Below are 26,980 nucleotides of genomic sequence, written 5' to 3' on the forward strand. Positions count from 1 at the left end.
GAACTAGCCACAGCCACCAGTGGTTGGACAATAGCTCTGGGACCCCTGGGCCCTGCAACCAGTTCCCAGAACTCAGTTCTGCTCACCAGTAGGCCAGCGTTAGGCCCAGGATCTGGCTTCATCCACCAGTGGGCAGGCAGCAGCCCTGAGGTCTTCTGGACCCTGACTCCATCCTCCAGTGAGCCACAGCAGTCAGCCTGTCACAAAAGAAGGACCCATGCAGCCCATATAGGGGCACCACTAGAGCATGTAGCTCTGGTGATGAGAGGGGTGTGTGCTGCCAAGATGCATAGGACATCTACAAAAGGTCACTTACCCAAGGCTGGGAACTGTAACCAACCTACCAGACACAGAAAAATTTTAAATGCAAGTTAGGCAAAACAAGGCAACAGAGGGACATACTCCAAATGAAGGAACAAGATAAAACCCCAGAAGAAGAATTAAGTGAAATGGATAGGCAATCTACCTGAGAAAGCGTTCAGGGCACTGACTGTAAAGATGATCAAAGAACTTAGGAGAAGAATGAATGCACAAAGCAAGAAGTTAGAAGTTTTTTTTGTTTTTTTGTTTTGTTTTGTTTTGTTTTGTTATCCGGTATGCAGGCCTCTCACTGTTGTGGCCTCTCCCGTTGCAGAGCACAGGCTCCGGACGCGCAGGCTCAGCGGCCATGGCTCGCGGGCCCAGCCGCTCCGCGGCATGTGGGATCTTCCCGGACCGGGGCACGAACCCGTGTGCCCTGCATCGGCAGGAGCCCTCTCAACCACTGCGCCACCAGGGAGGCCCAGAAGTTTTTAACAGAGTTAGAAACTATAAAGAACAACCAGAGATGACGAATACAATAACTGAAATGAAAAATACACTAGAAGGAATCAACAGACTCTATGATACAGAGGAATGAATCAGTGAGCTGGAAGACAGAGTGGTGGAAATCACTGATGCTGAACAGAAAAAAGAATAAAAATAAATGAGGACAATTTAAGAGACCTCTGAGACACCATCGATCACACTAATATTCGTATTATAGGGGTCCCAAGAGAAGAGAGAAAGAAAGGGGCTGAGAAAATATTTGAAGACATAATAATTGAAAACTTCCCTAATCTGGGAAAGGAAACAGTCACCCAAATCCAGGAAGCACAGAGATTGATTAAAATGGCAAGATACATTGATTAAAATGGCAAGATACATTGATTAAAATGGCAAAAATTAAAGAAAGAATATTAAGAACTGCAAGGGAAAAGCAACAAGTTGTACACGAGGGAACTGTCATAAGGCTATCAGCTGACTTTTTAACAGAAACTCTGCAGGCCAGAAGGGATTGGCACAATATATTTAAAGTGATGAAAGGGAAAACCCTACAACCAAGAATACTCCACCCAGCAAGGCTCTCTTTCAGAATTAACGGAGAGGTCAAAAGTTTTACAAACAAGCAAAAGCTAGCAGAGTTCAGCACCACCAAACCAGCTTTACAAGAAACATTAAAGGAGCTTCTCTTTTCTATTTCACTTAAAAGGCCACAACTAGAAACATGAAAATTATGAATGGAAAAAGCTCATCAGTAAATGTAAACAAACGGTTAAGGTAGGAAATCATCCACACAGAAAGCCAGTAGAAAAGTTAAAACACAAAAGTCGTAAAAATCATTTATATCCACAATAAAGAGTTAAGGGATGCACAAAACAATTTGATATAAAACATGATGTCAAAAACAGTAATCATGAGGAGAATACAACTGCAGGGTTGTTAAAATGCATTTGAAATTAAGAGATCAGCAACTTAAAACAACATGTATGTTTTAAAACTATACACACACACACACACATACACATACACAGATTGCTATATATAAACCTCATGGTAATCAAAAATCTACAGTAGGGCTTCCCTGGTGGCGCAGTGGTTGAGAGTCCGCCTGCCAATGCAGGGGACACCGGTTCCTGCCCCGGTCCGGGAAGATCCCACATGCCGCGGAGCGGATGGACCCGTGAGCCATGGCCGCTGAGCCTGCGTGTCCGGAGCCTGTGCTCCGCAACGGGACAGGCCACAACAGTGAGAGGCCCGCATACCGCAAAAAAAAAGAAAAAAAAAAAAAATCTACAATAGGTACATAGAAAAAAAGAGAAAGGAATCCAAACATAACACTAAATATAGTCCTCAAATCACAAAAGAACAAAAGAAGGGGGAAGAAAGATCTACAAAAACAACCCCCCCCAAAATTAACAAAATGGCAATAGCAACATACATATTGATAATTACTTTAAATGTAAATGCACTAAATGCTTCAATCAAAAGACACAGAGTGACTGAATGGATACAAAAACAAGACCTATATATATGCTGCCCACAAGAGACTCACTTCATATCTAAAGACACACATACACTGAAAGTGAGGGGCTTGAAAAAGATTTTCCATACAAATGGAAATCAAAAGAAAGCCAGTGTAGCAATACTTACATCAGACAAAATAGAGTTTAAACAAAGACTGGTACAAGACACACAGAAGGGCATTACATAATGATCAAGAAGTCAATCCAAGTAGAAGATATAACACTTGTAAATATCTATGCACCCAAAATAGGAGCACCTAAATATATAAAGTGAATATTAACAGACATAAAGGGAGATAACGACAGTAACACAATAATAGTAGGGTATTTTAACATGCCACTTACATCAGTGAACAGATCACCCAGACAGAAAATCAATAAAGAAACACTGGACTTAAATGAAGCATCAAACCAGATGGACTTAATAGCTACATATAGGACATTCCATCCAAAAGCAACAGAATACACATTCTTTTCAGTTGCACATGGAACATTCTCCATGATAGATCACATGCTAGACCACAAAACAAGCCTTGGTAAATTTAAGAATAGTGGAATCATATCAAGCATCTTTTTATGACTATAACTTTACAAGAATAAAAATTAACTGTAAGAAAAAAACTGCAAAAAACACAACCCATGGAGGCTAACCTACATGCTACTCAACAACCAGTGGATCACTGAAGAAATCAAAGAGGAATTAAAAAATTGCCTGGAGACAAATGAAAATGAAAACATGATAAATTAAAAACACCTATGGAACACAGTAAAAACAGTTCTAAGAGGGAAGCAATACAAGCTTCCAATCGAAAACTACTACTACTCACTTCTGCCAGGAAAGAACACCACCTTCATAGGTGGCATTCGTTGAATGAATTGTAATACAGAAAATAAGAAAATGGTATAGAAAGGAGACATTTGTAAAGTTTTGCAGATGTGAAAGTACTATTACCAAGATTTCTAGATGTTTTGGTTTAAAAGAAAGGAAAAAGCATTCCACTTCCCCATTTCCAGTATAACATGTTTTCAAAGCTCATTGCCATCTTTATTTTCAACAGCGCTCCATCATTTATTAGTTAGCATCTTTAGGATGCAGGATGAAGTTTAGTGGCTGAACTAGCTGCACAAAGGAAGCTCAATCTTCTTCCTACCTGTAAACATCTCTCCCTGCAATAGCAGCATTGCAAAAATAACCTCACTGAACCACTTGAACAAACTCCAAAAGGAACTTAAACCACTCACCTGGATGCAAGCCAGAGGCTCGTTCGTCCAAATCGAATATCCACCCACTAAATATATTCTCTCATTATGGACAGCAACTCCAGATTCATTTTGGCCTAAAGTAAAGAGAAGTGAATAAAAGAGGAAAAATAAATCCATTTCCTTGCATGTCTTCATTAACCCTTTTGCCACTGAGGGATACAATTTCCCTCTGTGGCACACTCGTATATTCCACATGATTTCTGCCTCAACTAATCACTGTCTCCCAGTTCTCAGAGGGAAGAATTAACCACTCTCAGAGAATGACTCTGTGTTGGGTCAGAATCCGGCCATAACGCTTAATAGCCAGCCAAGTTAGTAAATACAGCATTAAATACAGCAATAATCCACATAGAACTAAGTTTTATACTATGTTGTATGCCATTAGTTTATATGGTATATTTTAGGAATGCAAAACACCTGTTGTACTACAAATGCTTTTAAGCAAGTGCTTACATTTGTAACGGCTGCAACCGCAAGAAGCCAATAAGACAGAGCCATGCCCCTAGTGTGCCCCAAATGAAGACAAATGACAGAAAAGATTGATAAAGTTACTACCCTTCTTTTCTTTACATACACAACAGTTTTAAGACTATATTAAAGTTCCTGAGCTGGGACCAGCCTGGGTAGTCCCTAGATACTGACATGCCAAAATGATGAAATGTTCCTCCCCCACTTAAAAAAGAAGACAGAATAACTCACTACTACATATTCTTCCCTGGAGGCCATCAGAGAGTGAGATAGTCTCTTTTTATTGATGGGCTGACACAGGATTGACTCGGGTAATAAATAAGCTGGATCCTATAGCAGACAGAATCACAGATCGAGGGACCAAGGGGCTAAGGTACCACTACAGCAACTTAGAGTTAAGTGCTTGTAGGTGGGCCTCAAAGATCATTTTCGCAAAAACAGGAGCTCAATACAAAGCATCTAAACCTCTCACACTGGTTATGCCCCCACTGTGGCCTCCGTAGCAGCAGCTGTGAGTGATCGAGTGCTCACTCAGCATATTAAAATGTCTTGAGGCAATAGTCCAGCCCACCCATTCGAGTTTGCGATTTTCCTATTAGAGCAGCCTAGAAGGGATCTTAATCACGTAGGCCGAAAAGGGAGGACAAGTTTTCAACTTCATAAAAAAAAGTCAGGGGTAAGCTGTTCGCTGCTTTCATTTTATTCCCCTGTGGGATGAGTATGGTCCCTACCTAGTGCTACCCCGTGGTAATGCTTGGGTGGGTCTGTGTGGCCAGAAGTGCTGCCAAACCCCCATGCACGGAACATCTCTAAGGTTTTGTCTTTAGGAGAATACAGGCAGAAACGGTATTTGACACTGACAATGAAGACCATTCTCCTGCACTCACAAGAAATAAGAGGACTAAAAGTAGTGAGAAGTAAAAAATAAATTGCTCCTGTAAAGAGTCATTACCTCTTTCAGCGCCTGGTTTCTCCTACTTATACCAATGTTCCTGCATGAATACTGATAGACAATAATGGACCTGACACGTCTCTCTTGGCAACATGAAAACACACACAAAGGTAACACAGGTCCTGAGAAACCAGATGTTCAGCCACCTGATTGAGTCCGATTTTGTGAGATAAACAATGCACACCCTTCTGGGTAATAAAAGCAAGTTGTTCTACCACCATGCACTTAATATTTACAGCTGCACTACAGATACCTAAGAAAACAAGTATGGCAACTTCCTGAATCTCTCCTTTTCCTGATTTACTCAAACAAAGGTACTTGCCAGGGCTTCCCTGGTGGCGCAGTGGTTGAGAGTCCGCCTGCCGATGCAGGGGACACAGGTTCGTGCCCCGGTCCAGGAAGATCCCACATGCCGCGGAGCAGCTGGGCCCTTGAGCCATGGCCGCTGAGCCTGCGCGTCCAGAGCCTGTGCTCCACAACGGGAGAGGCCACAACAGTGAGAGGCCCATGTACCGAGGGGGAAAAAAAAAAAAAAAAGGTACTTGCCAGTCAACAGGTTAAAATTACAACGCGTCCACTGGTCAGCGTCCATGTTGTAGGCATCTATATGCCGCACAAGGACCCGGTCGTTATTGTAGTCAAGGTCATTGCCTCCAAGAACATAAAGCTTCCTTTGAACAGCAGCCATGGAATGGTAGACCCGCCTCTGCAGCATGGGGCTGCGGCTTATCCACTTATTCTGAGACAAAAAAAGAGAAAAAAGAAACTCAGGTGGATTCTGTTAAGTGGAGACCTCCAGGGCAGAAAACAGCAGTGCCTCATTAGTAGTGGGGACTCTAATGTTGGTCAATCACATTCTATTTGAATGTTGTTTATATACTTTGAAAGGTATGGGCTTCTTGCCTGAGAACAAGTGCAGAAGAGCCCACATGTTCTAACTATTTGCAACTTACGTAAGGCATTTCCTCTTCCTTGGGTTGCATTTTGAATTTGTAAGGGCAGCATATGGGAATTTAGAAGTTTTCATGATAGGTTATTTCTCCCAATTGAGAGAACTTACTCCTGCAAATGACTTAAGAGTACAAGTGCATGGTTAGGTATACTGTGTATACGGTGGTATAATGATAACAAAACAGGCTCTGGATCCAGAATGCCTGAGTTTATCATCTGTGTGTGACCTTGGCAATTAACTTAACCTGTCTGTGCCTGTTTCCTCATCTGTAAAATAGAGATAACAGTACCCACCTGACAAGCCTGTTGTGAAGATTAAATGAGCTAATACACCTAAAGCATTTAGAACAATGCCTGGCACATATGTCCAATAATATGCACTTTTAAAAAGTTATTGTGGGGCTTCCCTGGTGGCGCAGTGGTTAGGAGTCCGCCTGCCGATGCAGGGGTCACGGGTTTGTGCCCCGGTCTGGGAGGATCCCACATGCCGCAGAGCAGCTGGGCCCGTGAGCCATGGCCGCTGAGCCTGCGCGTCCGGAGGCTGTGCTCCGCAGCAGGAGAGGCCACAACAGTGAGAGGCCCACGTACCGCAAAAAAAAAAAAAAAAAAGATGTGATTCAGCAACAGACCCCTCACAGCCTTTAATATATTTACACTCACATCTTCACCAGATTGGGAAAGGTTATTTCCAGGCACACGGTTATCTGTTTTGTTAGAAGACCAAATGTTCTATGGTAACTTTAGGGAATGGTGAAACCTCTAATATTTGGTTCTAGATCACTCTCAGGAATGAGAAAGGTATGCTCTACTCCTCTCAAATAAGGATCCTATTTAAAATATAATGTAAAAATAGATGAAAATCAAATATGACTTTAATTTTAAATCTCAACTAAGTAATGGACAGGTAAGTAAACCTTACCATTTTCTTTCTACATAAACACTAAACATACAGGAAGAACATAGGTTATTTCTTTTTGCAGAGAAAAATTTGGATTTCGACCAGAAAAATCATGATGGTTTGAAAACATAGAATTTCAGTTCACAGAGCTGTAAAGGAAGAAGCAAAAAAGAAAGTTTTGTATAAATATTGGTCCATTCACTATTGGCCTATTGACTGGCTCATTTGTAATTTCTCTTTCAAAGATACACTAACATGAGAAAAAGAAAGTGGTTTGTCCAGTTTTTTAAGGCTTGAATTTATCTGCTCTCCGCTTTTTAAACATGTCATATTAAGAACCTCCTTCCAATTAAATGTATCTTTAATAAAACAGTCAAACCTTTCTTTCAGATATTCTCCTAAGAAATATCTCTAATACATTATGCATGAGTGGATTTAACTCAAGACTGATGATGCTTTCCTTAGGTGCTTTCTAAAATGAGGCAACCCATCACAGTATTAGGAATCAATGTTTCCACTAGCAGTCCAGTCCCCTGCCACAGGACTATGGATGCCATCTGGTTTGCAAAGCCTGACTGCATCCCCTGATTATATCTTTAGCTTCCTTCACTGCCGTGCCTGCCAGGTGAGCCGCCAACCGCTGCAAAGGCAAAGAAACAGAGAGGCCTGGTGGGGTCATTCCTAATAAGCTAGCGTGTGAATTCTAATCAGTGCTGGGGAAGCAGAGGTCACCCCAGCCTGCCTGTTGGCAGGTAGCGATGTGCTCTGTGGCAGATGGCAGGCATTATCGACTCTCCACAAAGGCCTAGAAGAGAAATAAGCACCAGGGCTGAATGATAGAGTTATTGAGATTCTGAGCAAGATGCAAGCAGATGTGATGTTTGCCAGTACCCACCGTAAACAATATGCCAGCAGAATTTTTAAAAAGAGCATGTGTGTACAAACATGAAACAGAACTCATCTGAGAAATGTTAACACCTTCTTCCTCTTTAACCACGTGTGCACCAAACTTAAGCAACTGCAATTAATGATCCCTCTTGGGACATCCGGCCCAGGGACACGTGGTCTCTGAAACCTACAGCCTCTAATGATATCAGGAAACACTTGCAAAGACAGAAATACCTTCGCTAAACTCAGAATCAAGTAATTGTTAAAATTAAAAAATACTAAATAGACTGAGGTCACTCTGAACATATATTTGATGGCTAGTCCCAACCCAGAGTGCCAAAGCCAACCTGTTGTTTTGTGTTCCATTATCTTCAGCTGATGAAGATGAAACCTAATCAAATCATTCTGGAATACTGTCAAAATCATGAAAAATACTTATATTACCAAAATCAGAAATGACAAAATTCAGCAGACATGTGCCACAGTTACAGATACTTTGGTAGAAGGAAAAGAGAATAAAAATAGTTCTTCTTTTGGGGAAAGAAAAGTCATTAAGTGTGCATGAAAAGTGGATAGAAGGGACAGCCACCATCAAAATGCTCCCAGTGCAGGCCCAGCTCTTAGATGACAAACATGGGCCAACTCTTCAGATACTTCTCCTTCAGGTCTGTCCTACACACTGTCCTGGGATACGGTGACTATACAGAGTTAAACAAAAGTTATCACTTTATTTGGAAATAAGGAAACCATAAGCACGTTCCCCTCCTAGAATGACAGGCCTTCTAAAAGGATGTGGCAACAGGACAATCCAATTCCTTTCTCAGGATGCCTCAGTGATGAACAGCCACTTGAGATACCTGGTAATAAGGGCATTTAACTCATCAATATATTTTCCCTGCTTCCTACATTATGCAAAACTCTGAAAAAGTTGAGCATTGAGTATAGCATAAAACGACAAGAGCTGAAATTCTGTTTTTTGAGGAAAAAAAAAGGCAACCAAAAAGCAGTTTAACCAGATGCTTCCTTTTCTCTATGTAAGTTTAAGTTGCATGTGTGTGTATAGACTTTGCATTCCAACTCCTAATTACTGTAGCAATCTTTAAAAATTCATTTTAATTAAGGTAATGAGCTTTTCTTATATGAGTCTTACCTGGTTAGGTTCATAAACCATTAGTCTGTTCTGATACTGTGCCGTGTTAGTTACTCCACCTGTAATGGATGAACACGTGTTAGGCTTTCATGAATAAGAAATGGGATATTCCAACATGAGAATGACATACAATTAAAGGAAAATTAGCTACTGCTGAGGGTCTGTTTGTATACCCTCGTGGTGAACCCATGACATAATTAAGAAGCTTATTGTTGAAGCAGTTGCATTTTCAAGAAACATTTCAGAAGCGATCCAGCTGAGAGCAAGCAACAAGTATGCTGAGAGTTCCATGAGGCCCCCAATTTTGTCAAGCTGCTCTGCATGGCCAGAATGAAGGGCAAAGTATGGTGAGAGAGTGGGAGCAATCATAGCGCACTTAGACGAATCTCTGTACAGTTTATGCCGGGGCAGAGTTACATGGAAAAGTCTTGTCCTTAGTTACCTTGGTAATTTTACAGCTCTAGTCTTATGTGCACTAACATAGTGATATCTTGATGTCTCTTTGGAAGACCCATATCTAAGAAAAGACATTACTTATCAAAAGAGATCTAGAGCCAGTGCTGTCCAACAGAATATAATAAGAACCACAAACAGGAGTTACATATGCCATTTTAAACTTCCCAGTGGTCACATTAAAAAGTAGTGGTCACATTAAAAAGTAGTGCTCCCGGGCTTCCCTAGTGGTGCAGTGGTTGAGAGTCCACCTGCCGATGCAGGGGACACAGGTTCATGCCCCGGTCCGGGAAGATCCCACATGCCACGGAGCGGCTGGGCCCGTGAGCCATGGCCGCTGAGCCTGTGCGTCCGGAGCCTGTGCTCCGCAATGGGAGAGGCCACAACAGTGACAGGCCCGCGTACCACAAAAAAAAAAAAAAAAAAGTAGTGCTCCCTTATCCGTGGGCGACACATTCCAAGGCCTGCAGTAGATCCCTTAAAGTGTGGATAGTACCAAACGATATATATTTTTTGTTTTTTCCTATACATATATACCTATGATAAAGTTTAATGTATAAATTAGGCACAGTTAGAGATTAACAATAACTAATAATGAATTTGAACAATTATAACCATGTACTCTAACAGAAGTTATGTAAATGTGGTCTCTCTCTCAAAATACCTTACTGTATTGTACTCCTCCTTCTTCTGGTGATGATGTAGATGATAACCTACTTGATGTGATGAAGTGAGGGGAATGACATAAGCATTGTGACATATCATCAGGTGACTACTGACCTTCTGACAGTACGTCAGAGGGAGGATCATCTGCTTCAGGTGACCCTGGGTCATGGAGCCATGATGATGTCAATGGTTAAATGTCAAAAGCAGACCATGTCAATGGCTGGGGATCTGAAGCACAATGGAGTAGAATGGCACGAGATTTCATCATGCTATTCTTTAAAACTTCTGAACTGTTTACTTAGGGAATTTTCCATTTAATATTTTAGACCATGTTTGATTGTGGGTAACTGAAACTACAGAAAGCAAAACTGCAGATACGGGTGAACTGCTGTGTAGCCAAAATATTACCATTTCAACATAAAATTAATAAAAACTTATTGAGGTATTTTATATTCTTTTTTTCATACTGAGTCCTCAAAGTCCTGTGCATTTTTGACACAGAACAAGTCAATCCAGATTAGCCACATTTCAAGTGCTCAATAAGGTAATGAGTTTTTCTTATATGAGTCTTACCTGGCTACCAGCTACCATACTGGACAGCGCAGATAACAGCTGCTGTTATCCTCAACTTTTTTGAAGCCCTCTTGACAACAGCTTAGATCCAAAAGACTTGAGACCTTCTGCCAGATCAAGAACCACTAAAATCCTATCACAATTCTAGCTAAGATTCTCCCATTTGTCCTCATACTTCTTTTCACGTTTGGGGTGTACACTGAGACCTGTAAAACCCAGAAATTATTGACTCCACTTTAATTTTTACGACCAAATGGAAAAACTATAAAACAACACATAAAAGAGCACAGTGAGAAAATAACACTAGTCGACATTAAATATTAGGTAGTAAAATAACAGAAATATGAGAACCCCCCAAAAAAATCTATCTTTAGAAATATTGCCCTATACAGAGTTCTAGATGCTAGCGTAAAATGAATAACATTCTTATTTTAATAAGTATCACAAAGGAGCAACTTATCTTATAATAAAGATCTAAAATTGAGCCAAACTATAAGTTTCATAGGGAAATTTTTTGATTTTAAAAAATGTGTACTGGGGCAGGATCAAGAAAGAAGAGTAGGAAGATCCTGAGCTTTTACCTCCTCCCACAAACACACCAAAACAGTAACTACAAATCTCTGAGAGTGACCTGAAGACTAGCAGAACAGATTTTCTGCAACTAAGGATATTGAGATGAGAAGTAGGGACACAGATGTAGCCTAGTCAGAACCCACACACTGGGTACAGCAACCACAAGCGGGAGGAATATCACAACCCCTGATGAGCAAGGAGTCTGAGCCCCACACTGGGATTCCCAGCCCAGAGGACCTGCACCAGGAAACAAGCCCCAATAATGTGCAGCTTTGAAAAACAGTGAGGATTATATTCAGGAGAGCCAGAGGGATGTGGGAAACCAAGACTCCTCTTGAAGGGCTTGGACACAAACTCACTCACTCCAAGTCCCAGTGCAAAGGCAGCAGCTTGAAAAGTACCTGGGTCATATGAGAAGGAGATTCACTGACTAATTTTAGGGCATGTGCCAAAGGAGCAACAATCTGGTGGAACTTTCTCTAGGGACCGAAGTGCTGGCAGGCATCTTTTTACTTTCCTTCCACCTAGCTGGCCCAGCACAGGTGGGCACCATTTTTGTCACGCTCAGTCAGCCTAGCTAACACCATCCACCCTGCCCCAGCATCCCTTGAGGAGCAGCCCTGCCCAACCAGCCTGTCTCAGCTGGCCCCTCCAAAGCAGCTCCTGTCTCACCCTATCAAGTGAGCTGCTCCAGCCAGCACTGACCGGTGTCTCACCAAGGTATCGCCACACTAGAGACCAGTCCCGTAAACAGTGCACCTGTAACAGTCATGGCCAGGCCTTGCAGCCACTCATGCTGGGGGCCAGCCCCACCCACCAGCACACCTGCACCAATCACAGCCCAAACAAAACAGGAAGGCACAGCTACAGGGAAACCCCTAGAGTTCCTGGCTCGGGTAAGCAGGGGAGATTGCACCACTGGGCCCCATAGGACACTTACATAAGGCCACTCTTTCAAACGGAGAGACCTAGCTGATATACCTAATACAAAGAAACAACCACAGAGAGTTAGGCAAAACGAAGAGACCTTCCAAACAAAAGAACAAGACAAATCCTCAGATAAACAACTAAACAATATGGAGATAAGCAAATTACCAGATAAAGAGTTCAAAGGAATAGCCAAAATGATGCTCACCAAACTGAGGAGAAGAATGGAGGAACACAATGAGAACTTTCAACAAAGAGAAAATGTAAAACAGAACCAATCAGAACTGAAGAATACAATAACTGAAATGAAAAATACACCAGAGGGAACCAACAGCAGATGCAGAAGAATGGATCAACCATCTGGAAGACAGGGTAGTGGAAATCATCCAATCAGAACACCAAAAAGAAAAAAGAGTTTAAAAAAATGCGGATAGTTTAAGGGACCTCTGGAACATCAAGTTTACTAAAATTCGCAACAAAGCGGTCCCAGAAGGAGAAAAGAGAGAAGTGGGGACAGGAAACATATTTGACAAAATTATGGTTAAAAAAACTTCCCTAACCTGATGAAGGAAACAGACATCCAAGCCCATGAAGCACAGAGTCCCAAACAAGATGAAACCAAAGAGACCCACACCAAGACACATTACAATTAAAATATCAAAAGTTAAAGATAAAGAGAAGATATTAAAAGCATCAAGAGAAAAACAACTAGTTACTTACAAGGGAACCCCCATAAGATAATGAGCTGAGTTTTCAGCAGAAAATTTATAGTCCAGAAGGAACTGGCACAATATATTCAAAGTACTGAAAGGAAAAAAACTTAAAACCAAGAAGACACTAACTGGCAAGTTTATCTTTCAGAATTGAAGTAGTATCTTTCAGAACTGAAGAGTTTACTACACAAATAAAAGCTAAAGGAGGGCTTGCCTGGTGGCACAGTGGTTGAGAGTCCGCCTACCGATGCAGGGGACACGGGTTCGTGCCCCAGTCCGGGAAGATCCCACATGCCGTGGAGCGGCTGGGCCCGTGAGCCATGGCCACTGAGCCTGCACGTCCAGAGCCTGTGCTCCACAGCAGGAGAGGCCACAACAGTGAGAGGCCCGCATACCACAAAAAAAAAAAAGCTAAAGTAGTTCATCACCACTAAACCAACATTACAAGAAATGTTAAGGGAATTTCTTCAAGCAAAAAAGAAAAGGCCATAACTAGAAACAAGAAAATTAGCAAAGAAAAAACTCTCACTGGTAAAAGCAAACATACAGTAAAGGTGGATATGAACCACCTACAAAGCTAGTATGAAGGTTAAAAGACAAAAGTAGTAAAATCATCTATATCTAAAATAATTAAGTGATACACAAAATAAAAAGATGTAAAAGATAACATCAAAAACATAAAATGTGGAGGATGGACAAAAACGCAGTGCTTTTAGAATGCACTCTAACTTAAGTGACCATTAATTTAAAATAAACAGCTATAAACATAGACTGTTACTATAGGAACCTCATGGTAACCAAAAACCAAAAACCTATAACAAATACACAAAAAATAAAAAGAAAGGAAAGCAAACATATTACTAGAGAAAGTCACAAGGGAAGAGAACAAGAGAAGAAGAAAGAAGAGGGAAGAACTATAAAAACAACCAGAAAATAGCAATAAGTGCATACCTATCAATAATCACTTCAAATGTAAATAGACTAAGTGATCCAATCAAAAGACAGGGTAGCTGAATGGATAAAAAAAACAAGATACACACACACACACACACACACACACACACACACACACACACTACCTATAGGAGAATCACTCCAGATCTAAACACAAACACAGACTAAAAGTGAAGGGATGGAATAACATACTCCATGTAAATGGAAATGAAAAGAAAATTGGGATAGCAATACTTATATCATACAAAATAGACTTTAAAACAAAGACTGCAACAAGAGACAAAAAAGGTGTTATGTAATAATAAAGGCATCAATCCAACAAGAGCATATGACACATAAATATATATGCACCCAACATAGGAGCACCTAAATACATAAAGCAAATATTAACATACATGAAGGAGATATTGACAGTAATACAATAGTAGGGGACTTTAACACTCCACTTGCATCAATGGATAGATGATCTAGACAGAAAATCAGTAAGGAAATATTGCCCTTAAACGACACATTAGGCCATACAGCCTTAATAGATATACAGAACCTTTCATCCAAAACCAGCAGAATACAGATTCTTTTCAAGGGCACATGGATCATTCTTCAGGATAAATCACGTTAGTCCACAAAAAAGTCTCAATAAATTTAAGGAGATTGAAATCATTATCAAGCTACTTTTCTGACCACAACAGTATGAAACTAGAAATCAATTATAAGAAGAAAACTGGAAAAAACACAAACACGCAATAGATGAAGAAAAAGAATTTGACAAAATTCAACATTGATTTATGTTAAACACTCTCACAACAGAGTGGGTATAGAGGGAACATACTTCACCGTAAAAAGGACCACATATGACAAACCCACAGCTAACATAATACTCCAAGGTAAAAAGCTGAAATATTTTCCTCTAAGATTAGGGAAGAGATAAGGATGCCCACTCTTGCCACTGTTATTCCACACAGTAGTAGAAATCCTAGCGCTAGCAATGAGAGAGGGAGAGAGAGAGGAGAGAGAGAGGAGGCATTCAAATTGGAAAGGAATAGGTAAAACGGTCACTATTTGCAGATGACATGATACTTATATACAGAAAATCTTAAAGGCTCCAACCAAAAGACTATTAGAACTAATAAATGACTTCAGTAAATTTGCAGGATACAAAATTCACATACATAAATCTTCTGCATCTATGTACACTAATAACAAACTATCAGAAAAAGAAATAAAGAAAATCCCATTTTCAACTGCATCAAAAAGAATAAAATACTTAGGAATAAATTTAACCAAGGAGGAAAACACCTGTACTTCTGATAACTATAAGATACTGATGAAAGAAAATGAAGATAACACAAATAAATGGAAAGACATACCATAGTTACTCATGGATAAGAAGAATTAATATTGTTAAAATGTCCATACTACCCAAAGCAATCTACAAATTCAATGCAATCCCTATCAAAATACCAATGGCGACTCCCTCTTGCGAGAGCACCAGAATCACAACTAACTGCTGAACAATCATCGACAGGAAGACACTGGAACTCACCAAAAAAGATACCCCACATCCAAAGACCAAGGAGAAGCTGCAGTGAGACGGTAGGAGGGGCATAATCACAATATCATATCCCATAACTGCTGGGTGGGTGACTCACAGACTGGAGAACACTTAGACCACAGAAGTCCACCCACTGGAGTGAAGGTTCTGAGCCCCACGTCAGGCTTCCCAACCTGGGGGTCCAGGAATGGGAGGAGGAATTGCAAGAGAATCAGACTTTGAAGGCTAGCGGGATTTGATTGCAGGACTAAGACAGGACTGCGGTAAACAAAGATTCCACTCTTGGAGGGCACACACAAAGTAGTGTGTGCATCAGGACCCAGGGGAAGTAGCAGTGACCCCAAAGGAGACTGAAGCAGACTTACCTGCTAGTTTTGGAGGGTATCCTGCAGAGGCGGGGGGTGGCTGTGTCTGACTATGGGGACAAGGACACTGGCAGCAGAAGTTCTGGGAAGTACTCCTTGGCATGAGCCCTCCCAGATTCCACCATTAGCCCCAACAAAGATCTGGGTAGTCTCCAGTGCTGGGTCACCTCAGGCCAAACAACCAGGAAGGAGGGAAGCCAGTCCCACCCATCAGCAAACAAGCGAATTAAAGTTTTACTGAGCTCTGCCCACCAGAGCAACAGCCAGCTCTACCCCCCACAGTCCCTCCCATCAGGAAGCTTGCACAAGCCTCTTAGATAGCCTCATCCGCCAGAGGGCAGAGAGCAGAAGCAAGACGAACTACAATTCTGCAGCCTGGGGAAGGAAAAGCACATTCACAGAAAGATAGACAAAATGAAAAGGCAGAGGGCTATGTACCAGATAAGGAACAAGATAAAACCCCAGAAAAACAACTAAATGGAGTGGAAATACGCAACCTTCCAGAAAAAGAATTCAGAATAGTGACAGTGAAGTGATTCAGGACCTAGGAAAAAGAAAGGAGGCAAAGATCAGGAAGATGCAAGAAATGTTTAACAAAGACCTAGAAGAATTAAAGAACAAACACCTAGAAGAATTAAAGAACAAACAAACAGAGATGAACAAAACAATAACTGAAATGAAAAATACAGTAGAAAGAATCAATAGCAGAATAACTGAGGCAGAACAACAGATAAGTGACCTGGAAGACAGAATGGTGGAATTCACTGCCACGGAACAGAATAAAGAGAAAAGAATGAAATGAAATGAAGACAGCCTAAGAGACCTCTGGGACAACATTAAACACAACAACATTTGCATTATAGGGGTCCCAGAAGGAGAAGAGAGAAAGGACCCGAGAAAATATTTGAAGAGATTATAGTCAAAAACTTCCCTAACATGAGAAAGGAAATAGCCACCCAAGTCCACGAAGCACAGAGAGTCCCAGGCAGGATAAACCCAAGGAGAAACACGCTGAGACACACAGTAACCAAACTGACAAAAATTAAAGACAAAGAAAAATTATTGAAAGCAACAAGGGAAAAACGACAAATAATATACAAGGGAACTCCCATAAGGTTAACAGCTGATTTCTCAGGAGAAACTCTACAAGCCAGAAGGCAGTTGCACGATATATTTAAAGTGATGAAAGGGAAGAACCTACAGCCAAGATTACCCTACCCGGCAAGGATCGCATTCAAATTCTAGAAAGAAATCAAAAGCTTTACAGACAAGCAAAAGCCAAGAGAATTCAGCACCACCAAACCAGCTCTACAACAAAGGCTAAAGGAACTTCTCTAAGTGGGTAACACAAGAGAAGAAAAGGACCTACAAAAACAAACCCAAAACAATTAATAAAATGCTAAAAGGAACATACATATCGATAATTACCTTAAACGTGAATGGATTAAATGCTCCAACCAAAAGACACAGGCTGACTCCACTCACTGAATGGATATAAAAACAAGACCCATATATATGCTGTCTACAAGAGACCCACTTCAGACCTAGGGACACATACAGACTGAAAGTGGGGGGATGGAAAAAGATATTCCATGCAAATGGAAATCAAAAGAGAGCTGGAGTAGCAATACTCAAATCACATAAAATAGACTTTAAAATAAAGAATGTTACAAGAGACAAGGAAGGACACTACATAATGATCACATGATCAATCCAAGAAGAAGATATAACAATTATACATATATATGCACACAACATAGGAGCACCTCAATACATAAGGCAACTGCTAACAGCTATAAAAGAGGAAATTGACAGTAACTCAGTCATAGTGGGGGACTTTAACACCTCACTTACACCAATGGACATATCATCCAGACAGAAAATTAATAAGGAAACACAAGCTTTAAATGATACAATACACCAGATAGATCTAATTGACATTTATAAGACATTTCATCCAGAAACAGCAGATTACACTATCCTCTCAAATGCACATGGAACATTCTCCATTATAGATTACATCTTGGGTCACAAATCAAGACTCGGTAAACTTAAGAAAATTGAGATCATATCAAGCATCTTCTCCAACCACAACCCTATAAGATTAGAAATCAATTACAGGGAAAAAAACATAAAAAACACAAACACCTGGAGGCTAAACAATACATTACTAAATAACCAAGAGATCAATGAAGAAATCAAAGAGGAAATCAAAAAATAACTAGAGACAAATTATGATGAAAACAGGATGATCCAAAACCTATGGGATGCAGCAAAAGCAGTTCTAAGAGTGAAGTTTATAGCAATACAAGCCTACCTCAAGAAACAAGAAAAATCTCAAACAATCTAACCTTACAACACCCAAAGGAACTAGAGAAAGAAGAACAAACAAAACTCAAAATTACTAGAAGGAAAGAAATCATAAAGATCAGAGCAGAAATAAATGAAATAGAAACAAAGAAAACAATAGCAAAGGTCAATAAAACTAAAAGCTGGCTCTTTAAGAAGATAAACAAAATTGATAAACCTTTAGCCAGACTCATCAAGAAAAAGAGAGGACTCAAATCAATAAAATTAGAATGAAAAAGGAGCAGTTACAATGGACACCGCAGAAATACAAAGCATCCTACGACACTACTACAAGCAACTCTGTGCCAATAAAATGGACAACATGGAAGAAATGGACAAATTCTTAGAAAGTCATAACCTTCCAAGCCTGAACCAGGAAGAAGTAGAAAATATGAACAGACCAATCACAACTAATGAAATTGAAACTGTGATTAAATATCTTCCAACAAACAGAAGTCCAGGACCAGATGGCTTCATAGGTGAATTCTATCAAACATTTAGAGAAGAGCTAACACCCATCCTCAAACTCTTCCAAAAATTTTCAGAGGAAGGAACACTCCTCTGCAAACTTCTTCTATGAGGCCACCATCACCCTGATACCAAAACCAGACAAAGATACTACAAAAAAAAAAATTACAGACCAATATCACTGATGAATATAGATGCAAAAATCCTCAACAAAATACTAGCAAACAGAATCCAACAACACAGTAAAAGGACAATACACCATGATCAAGTGGGATTTATCCCAGGGATGCAAGGATTCTTCAATATATGCAAATCAATCAATGTGATGCAGCATATCAGAAACTGAAGAATAAAAACAATATGATCATCTCAATAGATGCAGAAAAAAGCTTTTGACAAAATTCAACCCCCATTTGTGATAAAGGAAACTCTACAGGAAGTGGGCATAGAGGGAACCTACCTCAGCATAATAAAGGCCATATATGACAAATCCACAGCAAACATCACTCTCAATGGTGAAAAACTGAAAGCATGTCCTCTAAGATCAAGACAAGGATGTCCACTCTCGCCACTGTTAATCAACATAGTTTTGGAAGTCCTAGCCATGGCAATCAGAGAAGAAAAACAAATAAAAGGAATACAAATTGGAAAAGAAGAAGTAAAACTGTCACTATTTGCAGATGACATGATACTGTACATAGAGAATCCTAAAGATGCCACGAGAAAACTACTAGAGCTAATCAATGAATTTGGTAAAGTTGCAGGATACAAAATTAATGCACAGAAATCTCTTGCATTCCTATACACTAAAAACAAAAGATCAGAAAGTGAAATTAAGGAAACAATCCCATTCACCATGGCAACAAAAAGAATAAAATACCTAGGAATAAACCCTCCTAAGGAGGTAAAAGACCTGTACTCAGAAAACTATTAAGACACTGATGAAGGAAATCAAAAACGACACAAACAGATGGAGAGATATATACCATGTGTTTGGATTGGAAGAATCAATACTGTGAAAATGACTATACTACCCAAAGCAATCTACAGATTCAATGCAAACCCTATCAAATTACCAGTGGCATTTTTTACAGAAGTAGAACAAAAAAATCTTAAAATTTGTATGGAGACACAGAAGACCCTGAATAGCCAAAGCAGTGTTTTTTTTAAAAAAAAAATAAATTTATTTATTTTTGGCTGTGTTGGGTATTTGTTGCTGTGCACGGGCTCTTCTCTAGTTGTGGTGAGTCAGGGGGCTACTCTTCAATGCGGTGCACAGGTTTCTCATTGCGGTGGCTTCTCTTGTTGTGGAGCCTGTAGCTCTAGGTGTGCAGTCTTCAGTAGCTGGGGCTCGCGGGCTCCAGAGTGCAGGTTCAGTAGTTGTGGTGCACAGGCTTAGTTGCTCCATGGCATGTGGAATCTTTCCAGACCAGGGCCCAAACCCATGTCCCCTGCATTGGCAGGCAGATTCTCAACCACTGCGCCATCAGGGAAGCCCATCCAAAGCAGTCTTGAGGGAAGAAAACAGAGCTGGAGGAATCAGACTCCCTGACTTCAGACCATACTACAAAGCTACAGTAATCAAGACAATATGGTACTTGCACGAAAACAGAAAGATAGATCAATGGAACATAATAGAAAACCCAGAGATAAACCCATGCACCTATGGTCAAGTAATCTGTGACAGGAGGCACAGGATATACAATGGAGAAAAGACAGTCTCTTCAATAAGTGGTGCTGGGAAAACTGGACAGCTACATATAAAAGAATGAAATGAGAACATTCCCTAACACTGTACACAAAAATAAACTCAAAATGGATTAGAGACCTAAATGTAAGACCAGACACTATAAAACTCTTAGAGGAAAACATATGCAGAACACTCTTTGACATAAATCACATCAAGATCTTTAGAAAGAAAGAAACAAAATACCAATGGCAGTTTTTATAGAACTGGAATAAATAATCCTAAAATTTGTAACAAACCACAAAAGACCCCAAATAACCAAAGCAATCTTAAGAAAGAAGAACAAAGCTGGAGGTATCACACTCCCTGATTTCAAACTGTACTACACAGCTATAGTTATCAAAACTGTATGGCACTGGCATAAAAACAGACACATAAATCAATGGAACAAAATAGAGAGTCCAGAAAGAAAGCCATGCTTCTTTTGTCAATTAATCTATCAAAAAGAAGCTAGAAATATACTTTGGGTAAAACACAGTCTCATTGATAAATGGTGTTGGTAAAATTGGACAGGTACATGCAAAAGAACAAAACTAGACCGCTTTCTTACGCCATACACAAAAGTAAACGCAAAGTGCATTAAAGGCTTAAATGTAAGACCTGAATCCATAAAAACTCCTAGAAGAAAACATAGGCAATATACTCCTTGATATCACTCTTAGCAATATTTTTGAATTTGCCTCTTCAGTCAACGTGAACAAAAGCAAAAAAAACAAATGGGACTATATCAAACTAAAAAGCTTTTTCACAGCAAGGGAAATCATCAACAAAACAAAAAGGCAGCCTCCTGAATGGAAGAAGATATTTGCAAATGATGTATCCCATAAGGGGTTAATATGCAAAATATATAAATAACACACAACTTAATATCAAAAAATAGACAATCTGATTGAAAAATGAGCAGACGACCTGAACAGATATATTTCTAAGGAAGAAGTACAGATGGCCAACAGACACACAAAAAGATGCTCAACATCACTAATCAACAGGGAAATGAATCAAAACCACCTCACACGTGTCAAAATGGCTATTACCAAAAAGACAAGAAATAACAACTATTTTCAAGGATGTAGAAAAAGGGGACTTTTGTGCAGTGTTGGTGGGAATTTAGGTTGTTGCAGCCACTATGGAGAACAGTATGGAAATTCCTCAATAAATTAAAAACAGAACTACCTTATCATCCAGCAATTCCATTTCTGGGTATTTATCCAAAGAAAACGAAAACACTAATTCAAAAAGACATATGCACCCCTATGTTTATGTTCATTGCAGCATTATTTACAACAGCCAACATATGGAAGAAACCTAAGTGTCCACTGATGGATGAATGAATAAGGAAGATGTGATATATGTAATGGAATATTACTCAGCCATAAAAAAGAATGAAATCCTTATATTTGTGACAACACAGTTGGATCTAGAGGATATTATGCTAAGGAAAATAGTCAGACCAAGAAAGACAAATACTGTATGATTTCACTTATATGTAGAATCTAAAAAACAAATCAAACGAACAAACAAAACAAAACAAACAGATTCATAGGTACAGAGAACTGGTAGTCACCAGAGGGAAAAGGGATGAAGGATTGGGTGAAATAGGTGAAGGGGATTAAGAGGTACAAAATTCCAGTTATAAAATAAATAAGTCATGGGGATGTAATGTACAGTATAGGGAATACAGCCAACAATACTGCAATAACTTTGTATGGTGACAGTTACTAAACTTACCATGGTGCTCATGGTAATGTATATAAATGTTGAATCAATATGTTGTAAAACCTGAAATTACCATAGTATTATATGTCAAATGTACTTCAACTAGAAAATTAAAATAAAAAAATTAAAAATAACTTTAAAATATGTACTATTATAATATTGACCAAGGTGGCCTTAACATTCCTCTCAACTTAACTGAACTTTAGACAGGCTTCTTTCTGTTTCTGGCCCCTGACCTCCCTTTACTTACAGCATTTATTTTTAAAACACTTGCAAATTCTTTCTCTCTGCCTCTTTGAGATATAAATCATTTAAGAAGCTTCTTGCAAGTTTTACAACCCAGGAATATCTTCCTCAAAGACCTGGGAGCCATGCCATTGAGATGTTATCATCAAGGAAGAGAATGCTCCTATCTCCCAGTTTCTGTGGAGGCTAGGAGCCTAACTTCGATGGGTACAAATCAGCAAACACAAATGGCCTAACCACAGAGAAAAACATTTACAAACTAGGGTAACTGAATGTGCTCAACGCATCACACTGATCAACCTTCTTCCAAAAGTACTTCAGTATATTTCTACCAGCTCACCCCAGTGCTTAAAAACCCTATTGTTTTTCAGAGGAGTTGATTTCAAACTGCATTCTGGTCTCTCTCCCCTAGTGCAATAGTCTTGAATAAAGTGTTCCTTGTCTGTTTAACTGTGTCCACTATAATTTTTGCTTTGGCCGTTCAAATACTTTGAATGGGTCACTACTATCAACTCCATGGCCAGAAGTCAAGTCAACCAGACCCCGGAGAATTAGTGCATCAATAACTAAAGTGTGATAATCAATCAGTACTAATGGATACATAAAGGAGAGGGAATCTGTCCAGGCCAATCATTACTCTCTCATTCAATCCCAGTAAGGAGAGTATATCTTTCATGTAATTGACCATAGCTATTATTAACTGGAAGGCTTTTTTTTTTTTTTTTTAAAGTTCTCTCTGAAGCTTGCAACCACTTTCAAGATCAAGGAAAGTTTTGTCTGCAGAAGAAATCCACAAACAGAGAGAAATGAGCTTCCTGCCCTCAAATAAAGTCTTCTCTGGATTTCTCACTAAATGTCTCATTTTTAAAGATGAAACCAAAGAAAAGGATAATACACTTAAGAAAGCTGAGGCTGAAATGCCTACATAGAGTCAAAATGTATGTCAAAATAAATACAGAGGTATGTTTGCTTCCCCCCAACCTTCTTGTTTTTAAATCTACTTAAAAATGGAATGTCCAATAATTCTTCCTTAGCATAACTATGGAAGAATAATCAAAGCTATTGAAACCTCACAAGTTTTCAGGGCTAAAATGACTGCCAAGTGCTTTTGATCTGGGCCATAACCACCAGATTAACGTCCAGCTCGCCTATAATCATTTCTCCAAATGAGAGGGAACAGAGGTGAACTCCCCCCATTATTTCAAAACTTTGACAGTTTCTCTACTTGTTTTAGAAATATGGGACAGAATTAATATCTACTGCAATAAACTATCTGTTTGTGACACTATTTGAAGATATTTACACTACAATATGTATCAGACTCTGCCCATTATAGATTAAATGTATAATCAATGGATTAGAATGCAGCTATCGCATCCTTTCTCCCAAGCATGGCACACCATTTATCTTCATGCTTTTCAGAATTACTATTTACTGTCTTCCACAGATGCATTTATAATATAGCTTTTTTCCCCCCTTAATCTGCACTCAGTAATTAGATTTCTTACCCTTACATACAAATTTTCACTCACATGACAATATTTAGAAATGAGATATTGGGTTACTAGTTGGGGGTAAAAATAAAAGTCCTAGTTAGTTATTTGGTTGATTACTTCTAGAATGTTAAACCGCAGGAGGTGCCTAAAAAACCAAGTGCTGTAACTTTTGCCAAGTCAGGATTGCAAGGGAAAACCTTAAGAATTGGTTCTATTGCTTTCCCCCTTTGAAATAATTTACAAATGAGCATATAAATAAACATTTCTTCTCAGTACAAAAGATAAATTTTAAAAAAAGCATCCACGTTTGCTGCCCACATTTCTCTAGCAATGTTACCCATTTTCAGAGCTTTATCATTACATTCCCTTCACATAACACTCTTTACTTTTAGATTAATCTTCTGAAATGAGATGCTAAGGATTTGCATACAGATTTGACTATACAAAAATAGATATGGAATTAATAATCGTCTCTATATGTTTTAATTTATCCTAGGCTGGAGTATCCTTGCCTGCAGCAGTGTTCCTGGCTTTGAAAGTCATCAAGCTGATTTGTCTGCTCTGGGTTATGATGCCACATGCTGCTACACTGCCCCCTGCAATCAAAGCACTTGAGAAGACAGATTCCATGCCTTCCTCTATCGAGTATATTTTATAGATTGGCAGTTTTGATCTCCCTCCCCCACCCCAGGGGGGATAATCTGCATCTTAACAGCTTTCTATAGATACATCTGTCATTAAATATGCCATCTCATATCAGCATCCGTTTTTAAAGCCAAGTTTTCCCTAACTTTGAAGTGCCACAGTCAAAGTTAAGACTTTTCAGCCAAAATTGAAAATGAACAATCCTGTCTTATACTTCTGAACTGTGACTTAAAGATATACGGCAGGTTCCCCCAAAGTCAAATAAGTCTTTAAAAACTGCCAGAAGGAACGAAAAGTTACCACCATGCTACCAGCAGGGAGAAATACTTTCTATCATCAAGACAAGAGTAAAGCATTTTTCTTAAGCTTCCCTGTTCAACTCCCCACAAAACACTGTGACAAATGGATGAGTGCATGCCAGGGAGAAGATGACAGGTGACTGCGAAACAAACAACCTCTGTCTCCACTACTGAGAGGTCACCAACTCCTAAACTCGTTGTGTTCGAAAGCAACAACTAGCCAATGCTGACAGTGTCCATAAAATAGTGTTTAGAAAAACAGCTCTCAATATTCGTTGGCCAGTTGGTCAAGTCTGGTGGCTCTGCTAATTTTTCTTTTTTTTTCAGGGATAGAAACACCTCTGTTGATAAATACAGAGTCCTACACTAAACTCTTTAGGAGAAAAGAGTGGTACCTAATGCAGTGCTAGTACCCTTACTGGAACAGAGCAGGATGCAAAGAACTGAACATGTCCATGCTCTTAGGGAAGATGCTCCAGGCTGGAATTCTGTGAGCCAGCTCAGGACTGTGGCAAACTATCTCTGCAGCTCTCTTGGAGGCCTGCAGTGCCAGCTTCACACTAGTCTAGGGGGTGCATTTCAGCAGAAGGTGTGCCGTCAGCCTCCACCCCCAGCTCCTTTATGACTCTATCCTTGGGGGAGCCATTTAACAGCCAAGTTCATGTCCTCACATGCAAAATGGAGACAGTGAGACCTCTCTCATAGGTTTCAGGTGAACAAGAGTACTCGGTAAAGAGGCCATCAATACGGGAAGTTTACTACAATGGTGTAGTAGTGGGGCCTCCCTGGTGGCGCAGTGGTTAAGAATCCACCTGCCAATGCAGGGGACACGGGTTTGATCTCTGGCCCGGGAGGATCCCTCATGCTGCAGAGCAACGAATCCCGTGCGCCACAACTACTGAACCTGTGCTCTAGAGCCCGCGAGCCACAACTACTGAGCCCGATGGGAGGATCCCTCATGCTGCGGAGCAATGAATCCCGTGCGCCACAACTACTGAACCTGTGCTCTAGAGCCCGCGAGCCACAACTACTGAGCCCGCGTGCCACAACTACTGAAGCCCATGCTCCTAGAGCCTGTGCTCCACAACAAGAGAAGCCACCGCAATGAGAAGACTGCGCACCACAACGAAGAGTAGCCCCCGCTCGCCGCAACTAGAGAAAGCCCACGCGCGGCAACGAAGACCCAATGCAGGAAAAATAAATGAATAAATTTATAACAAGTAAAATACTGTAGTAGTTTGTTTATAAAAATTTCTTGCTATTTTCACAAATGAGTATGTATGGAATATTGAAAAAATAAGTATGAAATAATGAACGAATTTTGTAGTCTGAAATAGATTCCTTATAGTTCTTTTTTCTAATAACCACAATTACTGGCTGGTTTATAAAGTATCAAACTTTTTCCTTCTTTAATAGTTTAAGCATCTCCTCTGTAAATTTGCTCCAATTCTCAAAAGACTAAAAACTTTACACTCATAGTCTAATTATCAAAAGCAGTAGGTGTGAGTTCATATGGGTCATTTTTTAAGAGAGCCAAACTCATTAATATTCCTTGATAAAAGGGACACCATGAGAATATTTACAATGAATGCAAAAATAAACTTTTCTTTTTTTTTTTTTTTTTTTTTTTGCGGTACGCGGGCCTCTCACTGTTGTGGCCTCTCCCGCTGCGGAGCACAGGCTCCGGACACGCAGGCTCAGCGGCCATGGCTCACGGGCCTAGCCGCTCCGCGGCTCATTATCTATTTTTACATGATATTAGACCGTCCATATTTTGGGAGTGTTAATAATGCTCCATAAACAATTAAAGCCAAGAATCTTTCTACTAAATTAGCATCTTGAATAGAAGCATACTTAATCCAGGCATTAAATTAAAACTAGTATCCATATTATTTCTGTCACACTTGAGGAAACCACGCAAATGGGTGGGTTATTAATATATTCAAAAGCCGCAAAGGAAGTCTCCAATTTACAAAATATCTATGAAGAAAAGGTTGATGCACTTGAAAATATAAATTATATTTATATCACCTAGAGTGAACAAATATAAACTTGTAATCCAAAATATGTAAAGTATGCACCATGTGTTATTTTAAATAAGTGAATAATAAATGATGGTAAAATCTACCACAATGCAGATGTCAGCTGACCTTTAAAATCTCAGTAAAATTTGCTCTAACTCCAATTCTTCATGCTGTAGAAAGATGAAATCCTGCCTCCAAAGATTTCTGCACGCTCCTAGCAGGGTTAAGTTCTCAAGGTCCCCTCTGCCTGTCTCTAGTGTCCTGGTTTTGCTGTGTTCTTACTGGATCTTTTTCCTCTTTCCTGCCATCAACCAAATTCT

At 39.8% G+C, this 26,980-nt stretch overlaps 1 protein-coding gene across 1 annotated transcript in view; it reads right to left on the reverse strand.

The window, feature by feature from the left end:
* KLHL32 (kelch like family member 32) overlaps positions 1 to 26,980 on the reverse strand; it is a 229,614-nt gene that overhangs the window by 18,891 nt on the left and 183,743 nt on the right. Inside the window, exons 8-10 of the mRNA XM_024759311.1 lie at positions 8,895 to 8,953; positions 5,554 to 5,746; positions 3,567 to 3,661 (exon numbers count right to left, since the gene is read on the reverse strand). Coding sequence (XP_024615079.1) covers positions 3,567 to 3,661; positions 5,554 to 5,746; positions 8,895 to 8,953 — 347 coding nt within the window. The remainder of the gene's footprint in view (positions 1 to 3,566; positions 3,662 to 5,553; positions 5,747 to 8,894; positions 8,954 to 26,980) is intronic.

This window comes from Neophocaena asiaeorientalis, unplaced genomic scaffold (assembly GCF_003031525.2).
Source record: "Neophocaena asiaeorientalis asiaeorientalis breed wild unplaced genomic scaffold, Neophocaena_asiaeorientalis_V1.1 scaffold505, whole genome shotgun sequence".
In the NCBI taxonomy this organism is placed as follows: Eukaryota; Metazoa; Chordata; class Mammalia; order Artiodactyla; family Phocoenidae; genus Neophocaena; species Neophocaena asiaeorientalis.